Source organism: Herpailurus yagouaroundi, unplaced genomic scaffold (assembly GCF_014898765.1).
Source record: "Herpailurus yagouaroundi ecotype Mexico unplaced genomic scaffold, PumYag 29, whole genome shotgun sequence".
NCBI lineage: Eukaryota > Metazoa > Chordata > Mammalia > Carnivora > Felidae > Herpailurus > Herpailurus yagouaroundi.
In genome coordinates, this window is record NW_024412377.1 from 60,458,753 (window position 1) to 60,477,117 (window position 18,365).

The 18,365-nt window shown below is 43.6% G+C and overlaps 1 protein-coding gene across 1 annotated transcript in view; it reads left to right on the forward strand.

Annotated features, from left to right (window-relative positions):
* DOCK2 (dedicator of cytokinesis 2) overlaps positions 1-18,365 on the forward strand; it is a 418,809-nt gene that overhangs the window by 367,275 nt on the left and 33,169 nt on the right. The window contains exons 34-38 of the mRNA XM_040444509.1: positions 1,904-1,989; positions 8,794-8,950; positions 10,875-10,915; positions 14,282-14,372; positions 15,111-15,230. Of these exons, the coding sequence (XP_040300443.1) occupies positions 1,904-1,989; positions 8,794-8,950; positions 10,875-10,915; positions 14,282-14,372; positions 15,111-15,230 (495 nt within the window). The remainder of the gene's footprint in view (positions 1-1,903; positions 1,990-8,793; positions 8,951-10,874; positions 10,916-14,281; positions 14,373-15,110; positions 15,231-18,365) is intronic.

Below are 18,365 nucleotides of genomic sequence, written 5' to 3' on the forward strand. Positions count from 1 at the left end.
ATCATGATAGCCCCAACCCTTAAGTCTGGATGATATTTGATGCATACAAGATGCTTAATACAATGCATCATGTAAGGTACATGATTCATGTGTGGACTGGCAGTCCAGACCCTCATCAGATTGGCCCCCATCTGGGTCTTCATTCTAATTTTTTTTCTTTTCTTTCTTCTTGAACTCTGATCTTTCTTAACTGCTCTCCTCATTTTCCTCTACTTTCCCACCTCTACAACCTTCGCTCACTCCGTTCCTCCTACCCAGAATGCTCTTCCTCTTCATATTTATCACAATCCTACCCGTCTTCCAGGTTTTTTTGTATCTCCTTCCATAAATCTTCCCCGACTGAGGAAACTCACAGGAAATTTTCTCATCTGTGCTGTATCAGCACAAGCTTTTTGTCCTTTCTTTTGGCCCTCAGCACACAAAAGTGAGGGAACAATGGCACCACAGATGTGAGCTGAGGGGAAAGTGAATCCAGCCCCTGCCTTTCATCACTTAAAGATTCCAACCAACTAGACTGGGCTTGATCCTTTGTGCACTGGAAGGAGCCTGCCAAAAGGTCGCTGCCATTCACAGAGCATTACACATACTTCTTCATGTGTAATAATACCTGACACTTAGTGAAGTGGAACCAATCCGGGGCTGGCTGCTTTTTCATGCATTATCACCCTTAGACATGATCCTCCTTAAATATGACCTCCAGACTTCATGGAGAGATTTTAAAGTCTGAGAGTAGAGGCTGGGTAAGAAGCCAGGAGTACCCAAAGACTCCCTAGTCCTTGGTGACCTTTGCCAAGGGCCTTCTTCCCTCCTCCAGATGCCAGTTTCGTATTTAATGGTAAAACTGAGGAGAAGCAGACTGCGTAATTTGGATGGATTCATCACGGCATGTTATTGAAAGTACAAACTGTTTTACATTTTAGCCATGAAAAGGGACACAGTATGGCCCTTCAAAACATTGCGTGAGCCATGAGCTGAACTGGGTGAGATGCTTCTTGAGAGTGAAAATGGGGAGATGGAACGCTCTCTGGCTTCATGTACCAAGATATGTTGGGACTATAGGTACATACTCATGTTCAGGTCACTTACCTAGTTTGATCTCTGACCACTACAGTTGCCACCAGTCTACTTTCTGAGGCATCAGCTCATGTACCTATGAGAGCTTCAAGTATGGATGGGCTCAGGGGCTCAGTGTTTCTCTGTCTCCCCTTTTCCACTCTCCTCTGTATTGGTGTCATTTCCAGGCGGGCTCCTCTATTATGGCCATCTCCAGCAGCCTCAGGCTTACAGCCTTCCATCTTCACGTTGAGCAGACAGACTCTTTGCTAAGAGTTTCGGCAAAGCCTTGGATCTGAGTCTCACTTACTCAGCCTGAGCCTTTATTAATCTTAGTGTCTAGATGATGAAAGATACTGATTAAGAGGTAGGCCTGGGTCACATGCCCACACCCGGAGCTAGGGAGGTATGGGTAGCTCATCTGTGTCCCCAGGACTAAGATTAGAGCCAGCGTGATCACCAAAGTATGGAGAAAGGAAGGCTAGGCAGACAGCTGTCTGTGACAACGTGCCGCTTCCTGAAGATGCAGTGCTCTGTCACATACCTCCACGTCTTTGCACACGCTGTGTCCTCTGCTTGAAATGCCCTTTTCCTTCACGTGGTCACTCTCTCCCTCCTGTCCCTCCTTCTCTCTCCAGCACTTATCATCCACTCCTCTTCTCCCCATACTCTGGGAACTCCTAAAAGCAGGCACAGCATCCCGTTCCGTTTTGCACTCCCGGTTCTGGGCACAAACGCTGGGAAATGATAGGTGCTCCCTGAAGCTTTGGCTAAAATAACAAATTGACTAATTTCAACAGTCAGCCTTCTAATGTTGTTATTATTGATTTTTCGTCTCCTACTGCTTTAGTTTGAAAATGAGATCATCCTCAAGCTGGACCATGAGGTGGAAGGAGGCCGAGGAGACGAGCAGTACATGCAGCTGCTTGAGTCAATGTAAGTTCAGCACCCGTGCGCGGGGGGAGCCAGGAAGGTCAGCTGCAGGCTGGAGAGCTTGGGACTCCAGGCCTTCAGAGACTCCTCCCTCCCCTGGAGATCGATCTTCTGGCTCCTGGTATTGGAGAATCTCCATTTTTGAAAGAAACCTAAAATTTCTCTCTCTCTAGAGTGGCTGTTTCTTTGATATTGATGGAATGGGATGGATAAAAAGAAACTTTGCTGTGTTGTGAAGAGAAAAACAATCCACCAAAATGTTCACTTGTGTTATCTCTTTGCTGTGGAATAATTCTTGCTAGTTTTTCCTTCTTTCTCTTTTAATCTTACCAGATGTTGATCATGACCAAGATAAATAGGGTACACGCAGTGCACAGATGCTGAGCTAGATGCTGTCTGTGCACTGCCTCATTTAGCTGCATTTACTCTCTGACCCCTATTTCATAGAGCTGGGCCCTGAGGCTCATGGAAGGGTCTTGTCTGAGGAAACTAGAACAATCTAGTTGGGTAGACAAGCTGGGACCCAAACCAGCTCTGCCTGACTGCAGGGAATAGGTCTGCGTGAGGCAGTGGACAGTGGTCAGCACTGAACTTGGTCAGGACACGTCTTTTTGTTTTAAGATTTTATTGAGATATAATTTATATACCATACAGCTCACTGAAAGTGTACAATTTTATCGCTTTTAGTATATTTGCAGAGTTATGCAACCATAACCACCATCTATTTTAGAACAGTTTTGTTACCTCCCCAAAGAAACCCCATACTCTTTAGTCATCATCCCCTCTACTTTCGGCCCCTGTGGATTTGTCTATTCTGGACATTTCATGTAAATAGAATCAGTATATGGTACTTTGAAACTGGCTTCTTTCGTATATCATGTTTTCAAGGTTCGTCCACACTGTAGCAGTCGTCAGCACCTCATTTCTTTTTGTTGCTGACTAATATTTCTCTGCTTAGATATACCCCATTTTGCTTATTCCTTTACCTATCGTTTTTAAAAAAAATTTAATGTTTATTTATTTTTTGAGAGAGAGACAGAGTGTGAGCAGGCAAGGAGTAGAGGAAGAGGGAGACACAGAATCCAAAGCAGGCTCCAGGCTCTGATCTGTCAGCACAGAGCCTGACGCAGAGCTCAAACTCGTGAACCACGAGATCATGACCTGAGCTGAAGTTGGATGCTTAACTGACTGAGCCACCTAGGCACCCCTATTCATTTACCAATTGATGGACATGTAGGCTGTTTCCACTTTTTCACGTTAGGAATGACTATGCTATGAGCATTCACATGCAAATTTTTATGTGGACACAATGCTTCCAATTTTCTTGGGTATATGCCTAGGAGTGGAGTTGCTGGGTCATTTGGTAACTCTACTTGGCTTTTTGAGGAACCATCAGACTGTTTTCCAAAGTACTTGACCACTCACATTCCTACCAGCTGTGTGTGAGGGTTCCAGTTTCTCTACATTCTCCCCAACTCTTGTTAATATCTGCCTTACTGACTAAAGCCATCCCAGTGGCTGTGAAACTGATACCATTGCCATCTTGATTTGCATTTCCTCGATGGCTAATGATGTTGAGCATTTTTTCATGTGCATGTAGGCCAATTGTATATATTTGGAGAAAGACATTAGGTTTCAACCCTGATTCTACCACTTAGCATCTGTGTAACTTTGGACCAATCACACATCTTTGGCCTCAATATCTCTATCTACAAAATGGGGATAATAAGCCTATAGCTATTTTGAAGACTGAATAACTATAAAGCATCTGGCACACAGCAGGTAAAAGCTTAATAAATATACTTTGTTCAGCCATCTGACTCCCAGTTTCCGTCTTCATGTCAGTGTCCCTTTCCTCCCGAAGGACTTCTCCCAAGGCTTAGCAATGTGGCTCAGACATTTCAAATTTCTTCCTAATTGTATATTCTCAGACTTGTATGATTCTCTGATAGAACTCTGATGTCAGATTATTTTCCTCATCCTTTTTGAATATTTTATCTCCAACAACAAAAGCAAACTAAAGGCCTTGCTCTAACCCTCAGAGTGACCCTCCCTGCCCTGCTCAGTAGGCAGGGCAGATTCCCAGGCAGCACCATCTCAGCAGGCCCTGTCCCCCTTCTGTCACTGCGCACAGCCCTCACTACACACAGGGAACACAAACGTAACTCAGAAGGAGAAACCCACTGTCTGCTCCTCGGGTGGGTATCAAGACTGACTGTCCAGGGGAAAAAGTGACATTTTGCCTGAGTCAATGTTTATTTTAAAGTTCTAAAAAGGAAAATCTAAATATTGACCATAAGGGAAACCATTTACAGTGCTGGCAATTTCCATTTTTATAAGCGGATGGGGCTCTGCGGCAGTCTTCAGATGATCAGCAGGATTTTCAAATCCTTCCTGAGTGATTATTTATAAAAGGAATCCTTAGAGGTCGAGGAAATTAAAAGCAGCTCATTATTTTTGCTTCTAGGATAGAGGTGTGAATGATTTCTGCAAAACTCATGAAGCCCAACCAGAGGAGTCAAGGTCCAATTAAAATGTCCAGGGGCCAGGTCCCTTCTTCTGCCTTTGAGCTTTCTGAGCCTCAGTTTCCTTATCTGCAAACTGAGGATAAAATACTATCCAGCTGTTACAGTTTTTGTTGAGACTAAGCAAGAAAAGTCATGTAAAGTACTTAGCAGTTTCTGATAACTAGTAAGTAGTCTGGAAATATTAGCTATTATTGTTGCTCTCTAGGTAGACACTGATGTGGTTATTTGAAGCCATGAACATACCTGTCTAGTCATCTCCAGTTCCTCCTCCAGTCTAGTCATCTACAGTTCCTCTAGCCCTTCCTTCAGCCCTTCATTTTATCTACTGCTATGGAGGACCTTCTCTGGGCAGACACAGTCCTGTGGTATATGGCTTAGCAATATGATGGTGCCTTTGTGAATAGAGCAGGGTTTCCCTTCCTATGGCAGCAATAGACCTGCATTAGGGCACAGACTTAGAGCATGACGTGGGGCTCAATTTCGGCCCTCATGGGCTCTTGTGCAGTGTACAAGCTATACAACCTTATACAACATCCCCCCCCCCCCAGAACTGTCCCCAAAGCCCACTCCCAGTTGTCCACCTCTTTTTTTTTTTTTAATTAATTTATTTTTTTTTGAGAGTGAGAGAGAGTGCACACAAGCATAGGAGGGGCAACTGTGAGATCCAGACCTGAGCCGAAATCAAGAGTTGGATGCTTAACCGACTGAGCCACCCAGGTGCCCCTGTCCATATCTCTTAATGTGAAGGTCCCCACATTGAAAGGAGTAATTAGACACTCTATTTTGCTGTATTCCATCTGCCTGAGAATTTTTCTAGAAGTGGTAAGGGAGCTGGAAAGGTGAAAGGGACAGAGAATGTGTGTTCTGGGACCAAGATCCCACCCAAACCAGTTCAGTGCCTGAAAAAGGACCTGTCATAAGAGGTACTCCATACATCAGTTTTAAAGGATGAGTGAAAACCCAGTTCCATCAGCACCGACACAGAGCGTGGGCCTGGGTTCTTCCCTCTGAAGCCCTCCCATGCTGAATGCAAATCAACTCTAGGGCAGTGTGAGTTCCCTCCAGTCCCCCCACCAACCCCCACCCAGGCAGAAGTATAGACAGGGAGTGGCTGGCAAGTGCTCCGCCCCCTCTTGTTCTGAGTAAGGAATTATCTGCATCACCTGGAGATTCCCATGACCCTTTTTCATTGTATCTGTCCTCCATTGTGGATTCAAAGGAGAGAAACAGCTGGGGGACTTTGGCAAGACCCTTATTAGAACCCAGCCCTGGGGGTTTCATGCCTCCTCTATCAGTTGACAGTGTTAATAATGCCCAAGTCCAGGAAATTTTGTAAGCATTAAATAAGATAACCAATAAAATGGGTTTGCACAGCATCTGGAACACAGGAAATAATAAATGGGAGTATCATATACTATGGTTAGTCTTTATTTTTGTATCTGCTTCCTGTGCTATACTGTGATTTCCTGGAAGTCAGTGTCTTAATAATTTCTGAATCCCTGGTTCCTAGAAAAATATCTGTTGAGTGGATGGATGGTGGATGGTGGTAGGTGGTGATGAATGGTGAATGGATGGGTGAGTTCCAAACAGTCTGCCAATCCATCTCACCAATCCTAGACCATATGAGCAGATTTATTATCTTACACCTAAAGAATAGAGAAACTAAGAAAGTATTCTTCAAAACCCATGCTTTTGCAAAGGACCAATAGCACTAGCATTATCCGAGAGCTTTTAGAAATGCAGAATCTCAGGCCCTAGCCCAGATCTATTGAACCAGAATCTATTAACAGAATCTATTAATTGGAATCTGTTAATCCCCAGGCGATTCCCATGCACATTGAACTTTGCAAATCACTGGACTAAACTAGTTGTTCTTAATGTTGGCTGCATATTGGAATTACCTAGAGAATTCTAAAGATAAAATACTGCTACTTGGCTCCCACTCCCAAAGATACAAAGCCATTGATTTTAGGGTGGTCACTGAGCTTTAGAAAACGTTCCCCTGGAGATTCTAACATGTCGCAGGGACCGAGAACCACTGGTCTGGGCTGTGCTCAGGCCGTGAGATACCTTCTGGGTCTGAGCTGCCTGAGAGGCTGTGAGGAATCACACCCAAACACTGGACAAAGCGTTGTCACATTGTTATTAGCTTGGGAAACGGGGCTGGAAGTGACGGTCCCAGAAGGAGTCAGGCACAGCTGTGACTGAGCCAGACAGGCCTAAATCACAGGGCAATTTGCGTCTCTCACTGAGAGCCAGGGAACAGGTGCTTCTCCCACGGAGAAGATGGATTTGTCTGATCACACCACAGTTTGAGGTGTCGCCTCCTTGCAGCCTGGTTTGGCTTCTGGGAAGAAATGACCCTCTGAAGTCCTTGCCTTTCTCACCTTTCCCTACTTGGAGCTCTTGGGACCTAAGCTGCCACAGGGTATTAGCCAGAAACAAATAGTAGCCTGGGTAATGCTTGTCTACTCAAGATGCCAGAGAACACACCACAATGTTTCTCTGTGGGAAAATAGTGAAGTGTTTGGCTTGATTCCCAAGGTCACCACTTACTAGGAGAGTGATTTCAGGAGGTCGTTTAACCTCTCTGAGCCTTGATTCCCTCCTCTATAAAATGAAAGGAATAATTTTTACCAGTCACAATTATCGTGGTGATTTCTTTTTTTAATTTTTTTTTATGTTTATTTATTTTTGAGAGTTAGAGAGACAGAGTGTGAGTGGGGGAATGGCAGAGAGAGAGAGAGGGAGACCCAGAATCTGAAGCAGGCTCGAGGCTCTGAGCTGTTAGCACAGAGCCCAGCACGGGGCTCGAACTCATGACCCATGAGATCATGACCTGAGTCAAAGTTGGACGTTTAACTGACTGAGCCACCCAGGCACCCCTATTATTATGATTTCTTAAGAAAAAGTGATTAGAATAAAAAAATTAGAAAAAAAAGAAAAAAGAAAAAATGATTAGTACAGTGTCTGGTACAAAATAAGTGATTAATAAAAAGTTGTCATTAATCAAAATTTTAATCCATCTGTCTCTCCTTGCCTAGCCTGTGGGCCTCCTGAAAGTAGGCATTTTTTTTTATATTTCTTTTTTTATTTTATCTTTCTCTCCATCCCCACCCCACACAATGCCTATCATATTGCCTAGCAACTAATAGATGCTTAAGTAATGTCACATTTTTTTTAATTTTTGCTTTTAAAATTTAGAATATTAATATTATAACAAAATATAGAATTTTCAAATAATATATGCACATTTAAATTTAAAAAATGAATACTCTCTTCTCTATTCCCCCACCTAGACTGCTTGTCAGAAGAAACCACCATTAAGAGTTTGGTGTTTATCCTTCCAGGCCATATTTGGCACATTTATAAGCACACAGAAACACATGATGCAGACATGCACTTCCGCTCACAAATGCCAGAGCCAGAATATTGATATTTAACAACTTGTGTGACCTTGTACAAGTTAGTTGGCCTCTCTGTGCCTTAGTTTCCCTATCTGCAAACATCCTTTCTCATCAGACTATGATGGGAGATTAGGTGAGTTAACATTTGTGAGACATTTGGAATAATGCCTGGGACATGGTAGGTTCTATGTGAGTTGGTTAAATAAAAAACAAATATTGTTCTGAAACTTACTTTTCTCACTGATCTGTACATTTTATAGAGCTTTTTGTGTCAAAGCATGTTGATTTCTCATACTTTATAGTATCTTCATAGAAGTACATTTTGTAAATATGCTTTAATTTATTAACCATTTGCCTACTGATGGACATTTAAGATAGTTTCAACTATTTCACTATAGACACAATATGTAAGTATCATAAATCCTTGCATGCTTCTGGGAATATTTCTGTAGAATAGTTTCACTGAAGTAAAATTGTTGGGCCAGAGGGTATGTACGTTTACAATTTTGATAGATATTGTGGAAATTGCCACACAAAGGGTGGTACTGATTCACTCCCAATGTGGATGTGTAGAAGTGACTATTTCCCCGTGTGTAGAAGTCACTATTTTTTTGGACAGCTGCCCACATTGGACATTTTTTTCCCCATTCTGATGGTGGGCAAAAAAAAATTAAATGCTTGCTAAACTGTATAGACAATTAAGTATATAAATGAATACATGATTGAATAAATGAGCAAAATGAGCCAACACATGAACCAGGGGAACTTAGACTCACTGGTTCATTCGTGACGCCCCCCCCCCCCACCGCACCCCTCAACACACTCTTTCTCCTCTGGCCATGAGCTCACTGCCCTGTCATCTCTGCCCACAGCCTGATGGAATGTGCCGCAGAGCACCCGACTATTTTCAAGTCAGTGGAAAACTTTGTGAACCTGGTCAAAGGCCTCCTGGAGAAGCTGCTCGATTACCGGGGTGTGATGACCGACGAGAGCAAAGACAACCGCATGAGCTGCACTGTGAATCTGCTGGTATGTGGGGTCAGCCACCTCTCCCCAAGGTCCCATCAAGTCCTGGGGGCAGGCCTGGTTTGGGGTTTCACTGTGCTCTTGATAGGGAAGTAGTGCTAAGGGCTTCAGAAAGCAGACAGAAGTGGAATTGAATCCCTGCTCTGCCATCTGCTAGCTCTGTGTCTTGAGACCAGTAACTGCACCATTCCATGTCTCAGTTCCCTCATATATGAAATGGGAATGAGTGTTTTCTTTAGTACTTAACACATCACATGGAAGGAAAGTGGCAGTAAAAAGGGGTTAAGAGTATGAGCTTTGGAGTTTCATAGCCCATAGGTTCTCCTATCTCTGATAACTAATAGAATAGACAAGTCAAGGAAGTTTTTTGAAGGCTTAGTTGGTTTATCCATTCCATAGAGAAAGTAGTAGTACCTATCTCTTAGGTTATTCATCCTGGGGCCGTGGTTAAATGCTTCCTACATGTTAGTTTCCTTCTCTTACAGAATAATCTAATAACCAGAATTTACAGCAAATTAGTATGGGCCAGAACAGCTAATCTCAAGTGCAGGCTCTTAACCCCTATACCACATGACCCGCCAAGAGCCGTCTCCTGAACAGTCTCCGTTCACATGTGCTGTGGTACAGTCATGAGAGGTAGCACCAGCCGCAACACCCCACACCACCACATCAGCCCACCCTAAAGTGGTTTAAATGAATGAAGCTGGCCAAAAGACCATGTAGCATCCATCATATCAACCCCCCCACCCCCGCCATGCTCAGTGCTCCAAAAATATAAATCCTGTCCCATAGTTCTTTTGTGTGGCCTCTGTTAACCTAAGTGGACTCTCTTTTTAATAGCCCAGATATTGCCATTGATTTTCTGAAATGCTAAGGGGAGTTAAAATATCCTGATTACAGCAGAAAGGAATTCATTGCTAATAATTCCACCAGGCCCAATTTACATAAAGAGCAGGAAGAGGGGTTTTCCAGGAGTTTAGCAATTTGTCTCTATGGAGAGGCAGAAGTGAGTTGAAGAAAATGACCTTCAACGGTCAGACTCTGACCTTGGGACAGGTAGATCCACAAGCAATTAGACCCTGCTAGCTTTTGGTGTGGCGTAAACACGGCATCAAGAAGGAGGATGGGGGGAGGGTGTCAGAGGAGCTGAGGTCTCGGGTGTCTCTGCCAACCACTGTGTACCCTGGAACACCTGGAACATCACCTTCCTCCCTCTGAGCCTCAGGTACACATGGGTACATTGAGTTAAACCAGGGTTTTCTCAAAGTATAGCTCATGACCTCATCACCTCTCAAAGTATAGCTCATAGATCATGACCTCCTGGCTCAAAATTTTTAAGGGCTCATTTACAAATGCACAAGATTAGGATATCTGGTGGTAGAGCCCAGGACCACTACTGGTCTAAATGATCCCTGAGCTTGAGTCGAGCTTCCCAGGTATTGCCAAGTTTAAATGTCTTTGCCTGTGGAGTCTCATCGTAACTCCTCATACCACTGTACTATCAGGAGTTGTGATCCGTTATTATCCCTGAAATCTGTTACTATTCCTAGAACTCTGATTACTGCTATTATTTTGAGAACAACCAGCTCCTTCTGAGTAATGGGTCTGAGCTTGTAAAATCAAGCTGGGCTGCCGCAATCCTGACAACCCACCTCTCAGTGCAGCAGATAGCCCATCTGCACCCTGACATGTGATGGCTGAGGTACCCCCTCTGTCCCTTTATAGCCTAAGGATCAGGGGAGTGGCTTTCAAGGTAGAATCTCCTAGAAAGGGTGTTTGATGCATTCAAGAAAGTAAGTTCCAGGCTCGCATCTCAGAGAGCCCAGATAGTAAAGGGCAGTCTTCCCTACGTCTCCATCACTACTCCCTCTACTCCTGCCACTCTGCAAAGAAAAACACTCACCACTGTTTTTCCTCCACTACCTAGAATTTCTACAAAGATAACAATCGGGAAGAGATGTACATAAGGTAAGATTTTTGTTTTCTAAAATTCAGATCTGCTGTATCATTCTCCTGCTCAGTATCCATCAATGGCTCCCTGCTGCCTTCAGGATGGAATTTAAACTTACCTTCTTGATGCTAGGTCCCTGTGTATTCTGATTCCTATCAATCTCTCCAGATTCAACTCTTTTCATTCTCCTAAGCAGCCCCCCACGCCACTTGGAGTTCTACAACCTGGCATGCTGTTTTGTTGTATCCACAGACCATAGTTTCCTTAACCCATCTTATGGATCGAGCTGGTGAATTACATCTGCATTTGTTGAAGGGTTAGCATATGGGACCCAATTCTAGGGTTTATGAAGTAGTTAGACCATTGGCCAGCCCAATTGCACAGGAAAAAAAATACCAAGATGCATGATAACCTATTTTCTTGTAGGCATTTAAAAGACATTTATTTGAATATATCATGAAGGGTTTTTTTGGGGGGAGGGCATTTTTTTCTCAGAATCTCATATTCTTTTCTCCAAATTTTTTGTATTGCTATTTTTACTCTTTACAAGAATAATGCATACTTACTATCAAAACAACAGCAACAAACAACTCATAAAGTATAGACCAAAAAAAAGTGAAATAAACTCTCATAATCCATACATATTCTCAGACCCTTTTATATTTATATAGAGATGGAATTCTATGCCTGCATATTTTTTACAAAAATGAGATCATATTGCTCATAATTTATTCTTTGCTTGACAAGAATTCCATGTCAACAGATGAATTTCGACATCATTTTTAATGAAACTATAAAATTTTCTTTCCAGAATATACCATAATTTATGTAGCCAATCCTATATTGTTGAACATTTAGGTTGTTTCCAACTTTTTCCTATCATAGATAGCACAACGACAAAATTCTTGGACATATATCTTATGTGTCCAAGTTATAGCTTGCTCATATCCTTATGAGACAAGAGTCACAAAGAGAAATTGGCCAGAAGGTTAACAAGCGTTTTCAAGTCTTTTGACCCATTCTGTCAAATGCCAGAGACTCCAAGCCTGAACCTACTCTGCTATTATTGCAGATATTTTTAGGTACTTAGTTTAGCATTATTCCAGGAATAGGAACTATCATTTGGATAAGAGATAATTCCATAGGCTGTCCTAAGCTGAGATAGTATTTATAACATCACCAGACATGACTTATTATAGTAGTGCAAAGCTTTGGAGTCCAAAGGGTCTGGGGTTTTCACCTTGTCTTCTTGGCGAGTCTGGATAAGATCCCTCAGTCTCTCTGGGTTGAGGTTTCCCTTTATAGAATGTTTCCATTCTACCTTCTGTTTTGAGGATTAAATGAGATGCTATAGGTAAAGTGTCTAGCACATGGATCCATCCTTCCAACCTCTTTTCTCTCCTTCCCATTTTAGCAACACAGATGGTGAGCCCCAGATCTCTATAAGCTCTGGAGATTTGAGTTCTGTTGTAATCTAGGAAAACCGCATTTGCCTAAACCAAACAATGTAACAGGATATAGTCTGAAAACCTGTTCTGTTTGGCAGGCACAGTATTTAAAAACATTTTTTAATTGGTTGCCAAAATTTGGAAATCTAGAGATTTTACAAAAAAATAAAAATTCCCCGGGGTGCCTGGGTGGCTCAGTTAGTTGAGTGTCCAATTCTTGATCTCAGCTCAGGTCAAGATCTCATGGTTCATGAGTTCAAGCTCCACATTGAGCCTTGGACTGGCAGCACAGAGCCTGCTTAAGATTCTCTCTGTACCCCTCTCTCTATACCCCCCCTCAAAATAAATAAGCTTAAAAAGTAAAATATAATACAATAAATAAAATAAAAATTTCCCTCTTCTAAAAACTCAGAAGGTATGGCAACACTGGGCCCTCCTCCTGGCCTGACAAATCTGGGGTACTCTAGTCATGACATTGTCCCCATTCCCCCTTGTAGGCAGACTTCACCCTGCCTACATCACTCAAGCTGTGCATCTGGCCTATGTAGGTACCTGGGTTTGAATCCCTGGTCAGGCCCGTTAGGGTGTTTTCCTTTGGGCTCTGCAGTAGATCACCAAACCCTTGAGATGACAAAGGAGAAGAGAGGGTGCCTTGGCCAGTAAAGGAGTAAATCTGTCTTCTGAATGCTCTAAGCTTTTTGGACCCAGCTATCTAAGGATCTAAAGGATGAAGGATGGGCAGGAGGAGATAAAGTAGGATTCAGCCATGCACATAGGGGCTTCTAAAGGTAGACCACAAGCTCAACACTCCCAGCATGCAAGCCACATATAATTTCACTGATAACTGACTGATGAGAGAAAAGGTAAAAAGGGAGGGGAGTGGAATGGCCATGACTATAGAGGCAGAAATTGCTGATGGTTAAACCTGGTTCTACCTATTTCTTGCTCTGTGTACTTTAACATAAATCTGTTTTCTTGTCTATAAAAGGTTGACTGGGAGGATGAACTGATATAATATTTGAAGTACCCATTTGTTAGATGAATGAATAGGCAAATCTTTCTACCTGGAATCTTCATCCCTCATTCATCCCCTCACTTTTAGATCCTTGCTCAACTGCCATGCCATAGGAACTTCTCTAGAAATCCCTTCTCTCCCTACCTAGATGAGTCCTGTTCTCATAGTACCACAGATCTCTCTTCCCAACATAGCTCACAACTGTATTTTTACAATGCAGTCATCCCAGGGTTCAGAACTGGAACCTCACATTGTAAAGGGAGAGAAGGTAGGAATGTGGTTTTGGTTGAATAGTATATTCTCCTTACTGACTGCTCAAGGTCTCCATATGAATATCTAATCTTGAGACCCTGGTCCACTTCCTTCTCTTACCAGAAAATGCACTTCTTTTATACCAAGAGCCCACTGAAGAGCTGTCCTTTATAGTGCTGTGGCTTGTTCATTCTCCTGGAATGGTACAATGTTCAGAGCACGAACTGTGGAGACAATTAGCCTGGGATCATGTTCCAGCTCTTCCAGTTATTAGCATAAGACTTGTAATGAGTTATTCATTTCACCTTTCTTATTTGTCACATTGCATTGGCCAGATTCTTTAGTATCAAGTTGAATACCAGCTGGGATGATACTTCACACTTCTCCAAACCATACTTTTCTCAATGAACCCATCTCATAAGGTTTCCATGTGGACTAAATGATCTAAAGCATTCAAAATACCTAGCCTGGTACCTGTCACACACTAGGTGTCCCATAAACAGTAACAGCTGCTGTTGTCACCCATGCAGGGTGGAGCTGGTTATCAGCAATGGAGGATTCCTCTGTGATCCCAAGAGGTGCCTAGTTGTTCTGTCTGACTCCTACTTGGCCCTATCTCCGGCCTCCTTATCACTGACCCTGGTAACCTAGCACATTTCCCCAAACAGGTACTTGTACAAACTCCGCGATCTTCACCTGGATTGTGATAATTACACAGAGGCTGCCTACACACTCCTTCTCCACACCTGGCTTCTCAAGGTACTGTCCTTCCGATAAAGGTGATTTGTGTTAGGATCTCTATGTGGCCTTCAGAGCAAGTTAAAGAGTTAAGGATCATGGGGAAGAAAGAGAGAAAGAGGAAGGGAAGGGAAGGGAAAGGAAGGGAAGGGAAGGGAAGAAATAAAAGGAAAGGAAAAGGAAAAGGAAACAGAAAAGGAAAAGGAAAATAATTAGCCCAATAAATTTTGTTTTGCTATGTCCCCAAACTCTTGACTTGGCCAGTTACTGTTCTGCACTACTTTTCCTGGTCACATAAGGTTTCAAGTGACTTTCACATTTAGCAACAACAATAACCCCCCTGAGACATGTTTTACAGTTTTATATAACATTCAAACATCACCTATAAATCATTAGCATGCCCAGTGAGCTGTTTTCTTTCTCTTGAAAACAGTGTTGTAGCTGGACAGTGTTCTGAAGGATTTCCTTTGGCTTTTTGAAAAGCTGGGCTCATGTCTTATAGGGGTTCCAGGAAAATCCCTACAAACCACACACATGAGCCAATAGAGAGTCCAAAAGGCACAACTGGCAAAAATCAGGAGACACTTCCCAATGGAAACCACAGACCAGCCTCTCCCTGACTGACCATTCACACCCAGGGTGACAGGCCAGCTGACAGACGTGTGTGCAGAGCTTCCTCCTGCTCCTGATAAGTAGGGAAGACACCTCCCCTTGGCTCCCTCTCAGCCCCGGGTGATTTGGTGTGTCTCTTGTCCTCAGTGGTCAGATGAGCAGTGCACATCGCAGGTCATGCAGACAGGCCAGCAGCACCCCCAGACTCACCGGCAGCTGAAGGAGACGCTCTATGAGATCATCATAGGCTACTTTGACAAAGGAAAGGTAATTTACCCCTGTCCTCCCTCTCTCTGTGGAGATCGTGGCTATGGGGAAGGGTGGTTCCTTCCCATACTCTGCACCCCATCCATCTGCACGTCTGGTCAGCTCTCCCTCCCAATTCTGAGTCTGGTCACTTTGCTCCACCTTCTCACCACCTCCATTCAGGGCCTCCTCATTGTTCACTTGGATACTCAATGGGTTCTGAGAAATCTGCCTGCTCCCTCTAGTGCCTCCAACAGATCATCCTCTGTACAGGAAATGGCTCCCACATTCCACCAGAAAGAGTACACAATCCTGTCTGTGACCTGTGAGGCCTCACATGAGCTGTCTTCTGACCGCTTCTCTTGTTTCATCCCTGCCAGCTCCCTCTTGCCCCCGTGCTGTATGCCAAATTCTTTTCCACATCAGCGTCTTTGCACTTGCTTTTCCCATCTTCGAACATTTTTCCTCCATAGCTTTCCATGGAAGACTCCCTCTCAGAGCTCAGAGCTTTGCTCAGATGTCCTCAAGGACACCTTCCCTGACCAACCTAGGCAAAACAGCGCCCCTGCCCCGAGTCACCTTTATTGCCTCTTCAAAGCACTTGTCACTATCAGACATCACCTTGTTCATTTTGTTTTTACATTCATTGTTTGGCTTGTCATTTTAGAATGACACAAACACAAAGATATGTCCACTGCTGAATGTCCAGTGGTTAGTGCAGAGCCTGGCATGCAGGGACAAATAAATATATGTTGAATAAGTGAATGAATTACATGAATGAATGACAGGGTGATGCCATCACTGATCTTTAAACAACAAGGACAAAATGTTTGGTTAGGAGAAGATTAACCAGACCAACTGATACTCATCCTCCAGTCCCCAGTGGACCTTCAAGAAGCACAACCCAAATGCAGCCATTCATCCTGTAGGAGATGTGGCATGTGGCTAAGTGCTTAGGCTCTGGAGTCAGCCTGGTTTCAAACGTTGCTCCTCTGTCACCTACAGTTCCCTTGACCTCTTAGAGACTCCAATTCCCATCCAAAATAATGATACTAATAGTACCTACTTCCTAGTTGTATTGTGAAAATTATGTAAGAGAATGCAGGTAGAACACCTAACATAGGACCTGGTACATAGTCATATTTTCTTAAATTTTAACTGTCATCATTACCCTACTCTGCCTTCAAGGCCCCAGTTGATTGGCCACTTCCTCCATCAAACCTTTTTTGAGTCCTCCAGCTTACCGACAGCTTTGCCTCTCCTCTGAATTACAAGACCTCTTACTATTCATCTGGACATAATTTAGTGGACTTAATTTTGATCTGTTCTGTCACTGCAGTTCATTGTATCTGTCTTAGCCTGATCTCCCCACCTTCCCTGGAAAGACAGAATGAGGTAATGTCTGTGGAAGGGCTTATAAATTCCCAGGAGTTGAGCAGTTGGAGACCACTGTTTTTATAATTTACAATTATAAGCCTCTTGAGGGCAGTGAGTCTGCCGTTGCTGAAACCTCCTGCCCTGCTGACATCAAGTCAGAGCTTACTATTTGTTTACAGCTGATTCAGTGCATCACGGTGTGAAAGCCCCAACAGGACATGTTGAGCTTTGTCTTCTGCCATGTATCCAGTTCAACTCACCCTATGCTGAACAGAGAGGAAAAAGATGCCATCCTTAATCTCAAGGACCTTATCATCTAGTTGGCAAAACAGACAAACCAATCATGATCTTCTTTGCATATTACCCTTTGGTGTTGTGCAATAATGGAGAATGAGGGAGAGAAAAGTAGTGCCCAGGTACTTTGGGAGCAGAGAGGAGAGGGCAGATGGGTACAGCTCACTTTAATAGCCACTGCTGTGGAAACTTCCAGAATGAAGCCCAAACTCTTGAGCATCCCCTTAACCTCCTCTCCCCGTACCTTCCCTCATGTAGATTTATTGCTCCAGACACACACAATAGCCTTCTACTTCGCAAGTCCATCTGTCAATATTTTGTGGACTCCTCTACATCCCTCAAAACCCAATTCTTGCATCTATTTATGTGTATGCTTTACCCACGTACATTTCAGGACAGGAGAGACTGTGTCTTGTCCATATTTATGCCTATTCCATCACTGTATACCATACCATGCCTAGAAGCCAGCCAGTACTCAATAATCAATGTATGAGATTCAGAGGGATCAGTGACTGTCAGAGGTTCTGGTGGCCATACAGGCAGACTCAGGAGGAAATCCTAGATATCTGACTCCCTCCCTGGCCCATCAGTGGTCTCTTAACACATTGGTGAGGGCATTTCTGGCAGATTATGGTACAGAGTTTGCAAAGATCTCCACATGAGCCAAAAAGTCCCCTGACCCAGCCCAGGGACTTTACCACCGTCTTCTTGTTCAGGCTGAACAGAAAGAAAGCCCCAGCCCAGCCTGGCCTGTAGACTTGGTTCCTCCTGGCACATAAAGCATTTTTATGCTGCTCACTAAGTTGTCCACGGGTTTACAGCCGTGGCTCCTACACTCGGCACTTGCTTTTATTTATTTTTATGCTTGCATGCAGAGAGAGCATTTTTGCTACACAGCACACACTACATTTTGGCAACCTCCCCTCTCTCCTTCCCCACCTCCCCTAGCTTCTCCATTTAGATGCATTTCCCATTTTAAACTGAATATGAAATGTGATGGGTGTCCCTTGAGATTGCCAGATCTCCAGCCCACTCTGCATCTCCCGCCTCTGCAGAGGCTCCCGACCCCCTTCAGTCTAAGATGGAAGGATGATCTATCGGATTCAGCCTAAGACAGAGCAGAGGAAAAGGGTTTGCTTTTCCAGGATTTTTTTCAAATGGAAAATGCCTATTTACAAAAAGTTCTAATCACTCTCGTTATACTCAGCTCCACCGCTACCTCTATGCAGCCCCCCTCCCCACTCATATACTCCAAATAACCCCAAGTGACAAGTATAAAGTTTCAGTTACACAAGATGAGAAAGTTTTAGAGATCTGCTATACAACAATAGGTCTATAGTTGACAATTCTCAGGTCACACCCAGGTGTGCATTCTAGCCCAGCTTTTGGTTAAGCATGTGACCTAGGACAATGTCTCTGCCTGTCTGAACCTCCATTTCTCACCTGGGAAATGCAGCTGTTACTAGACACCTCCCAGAGTGTTTG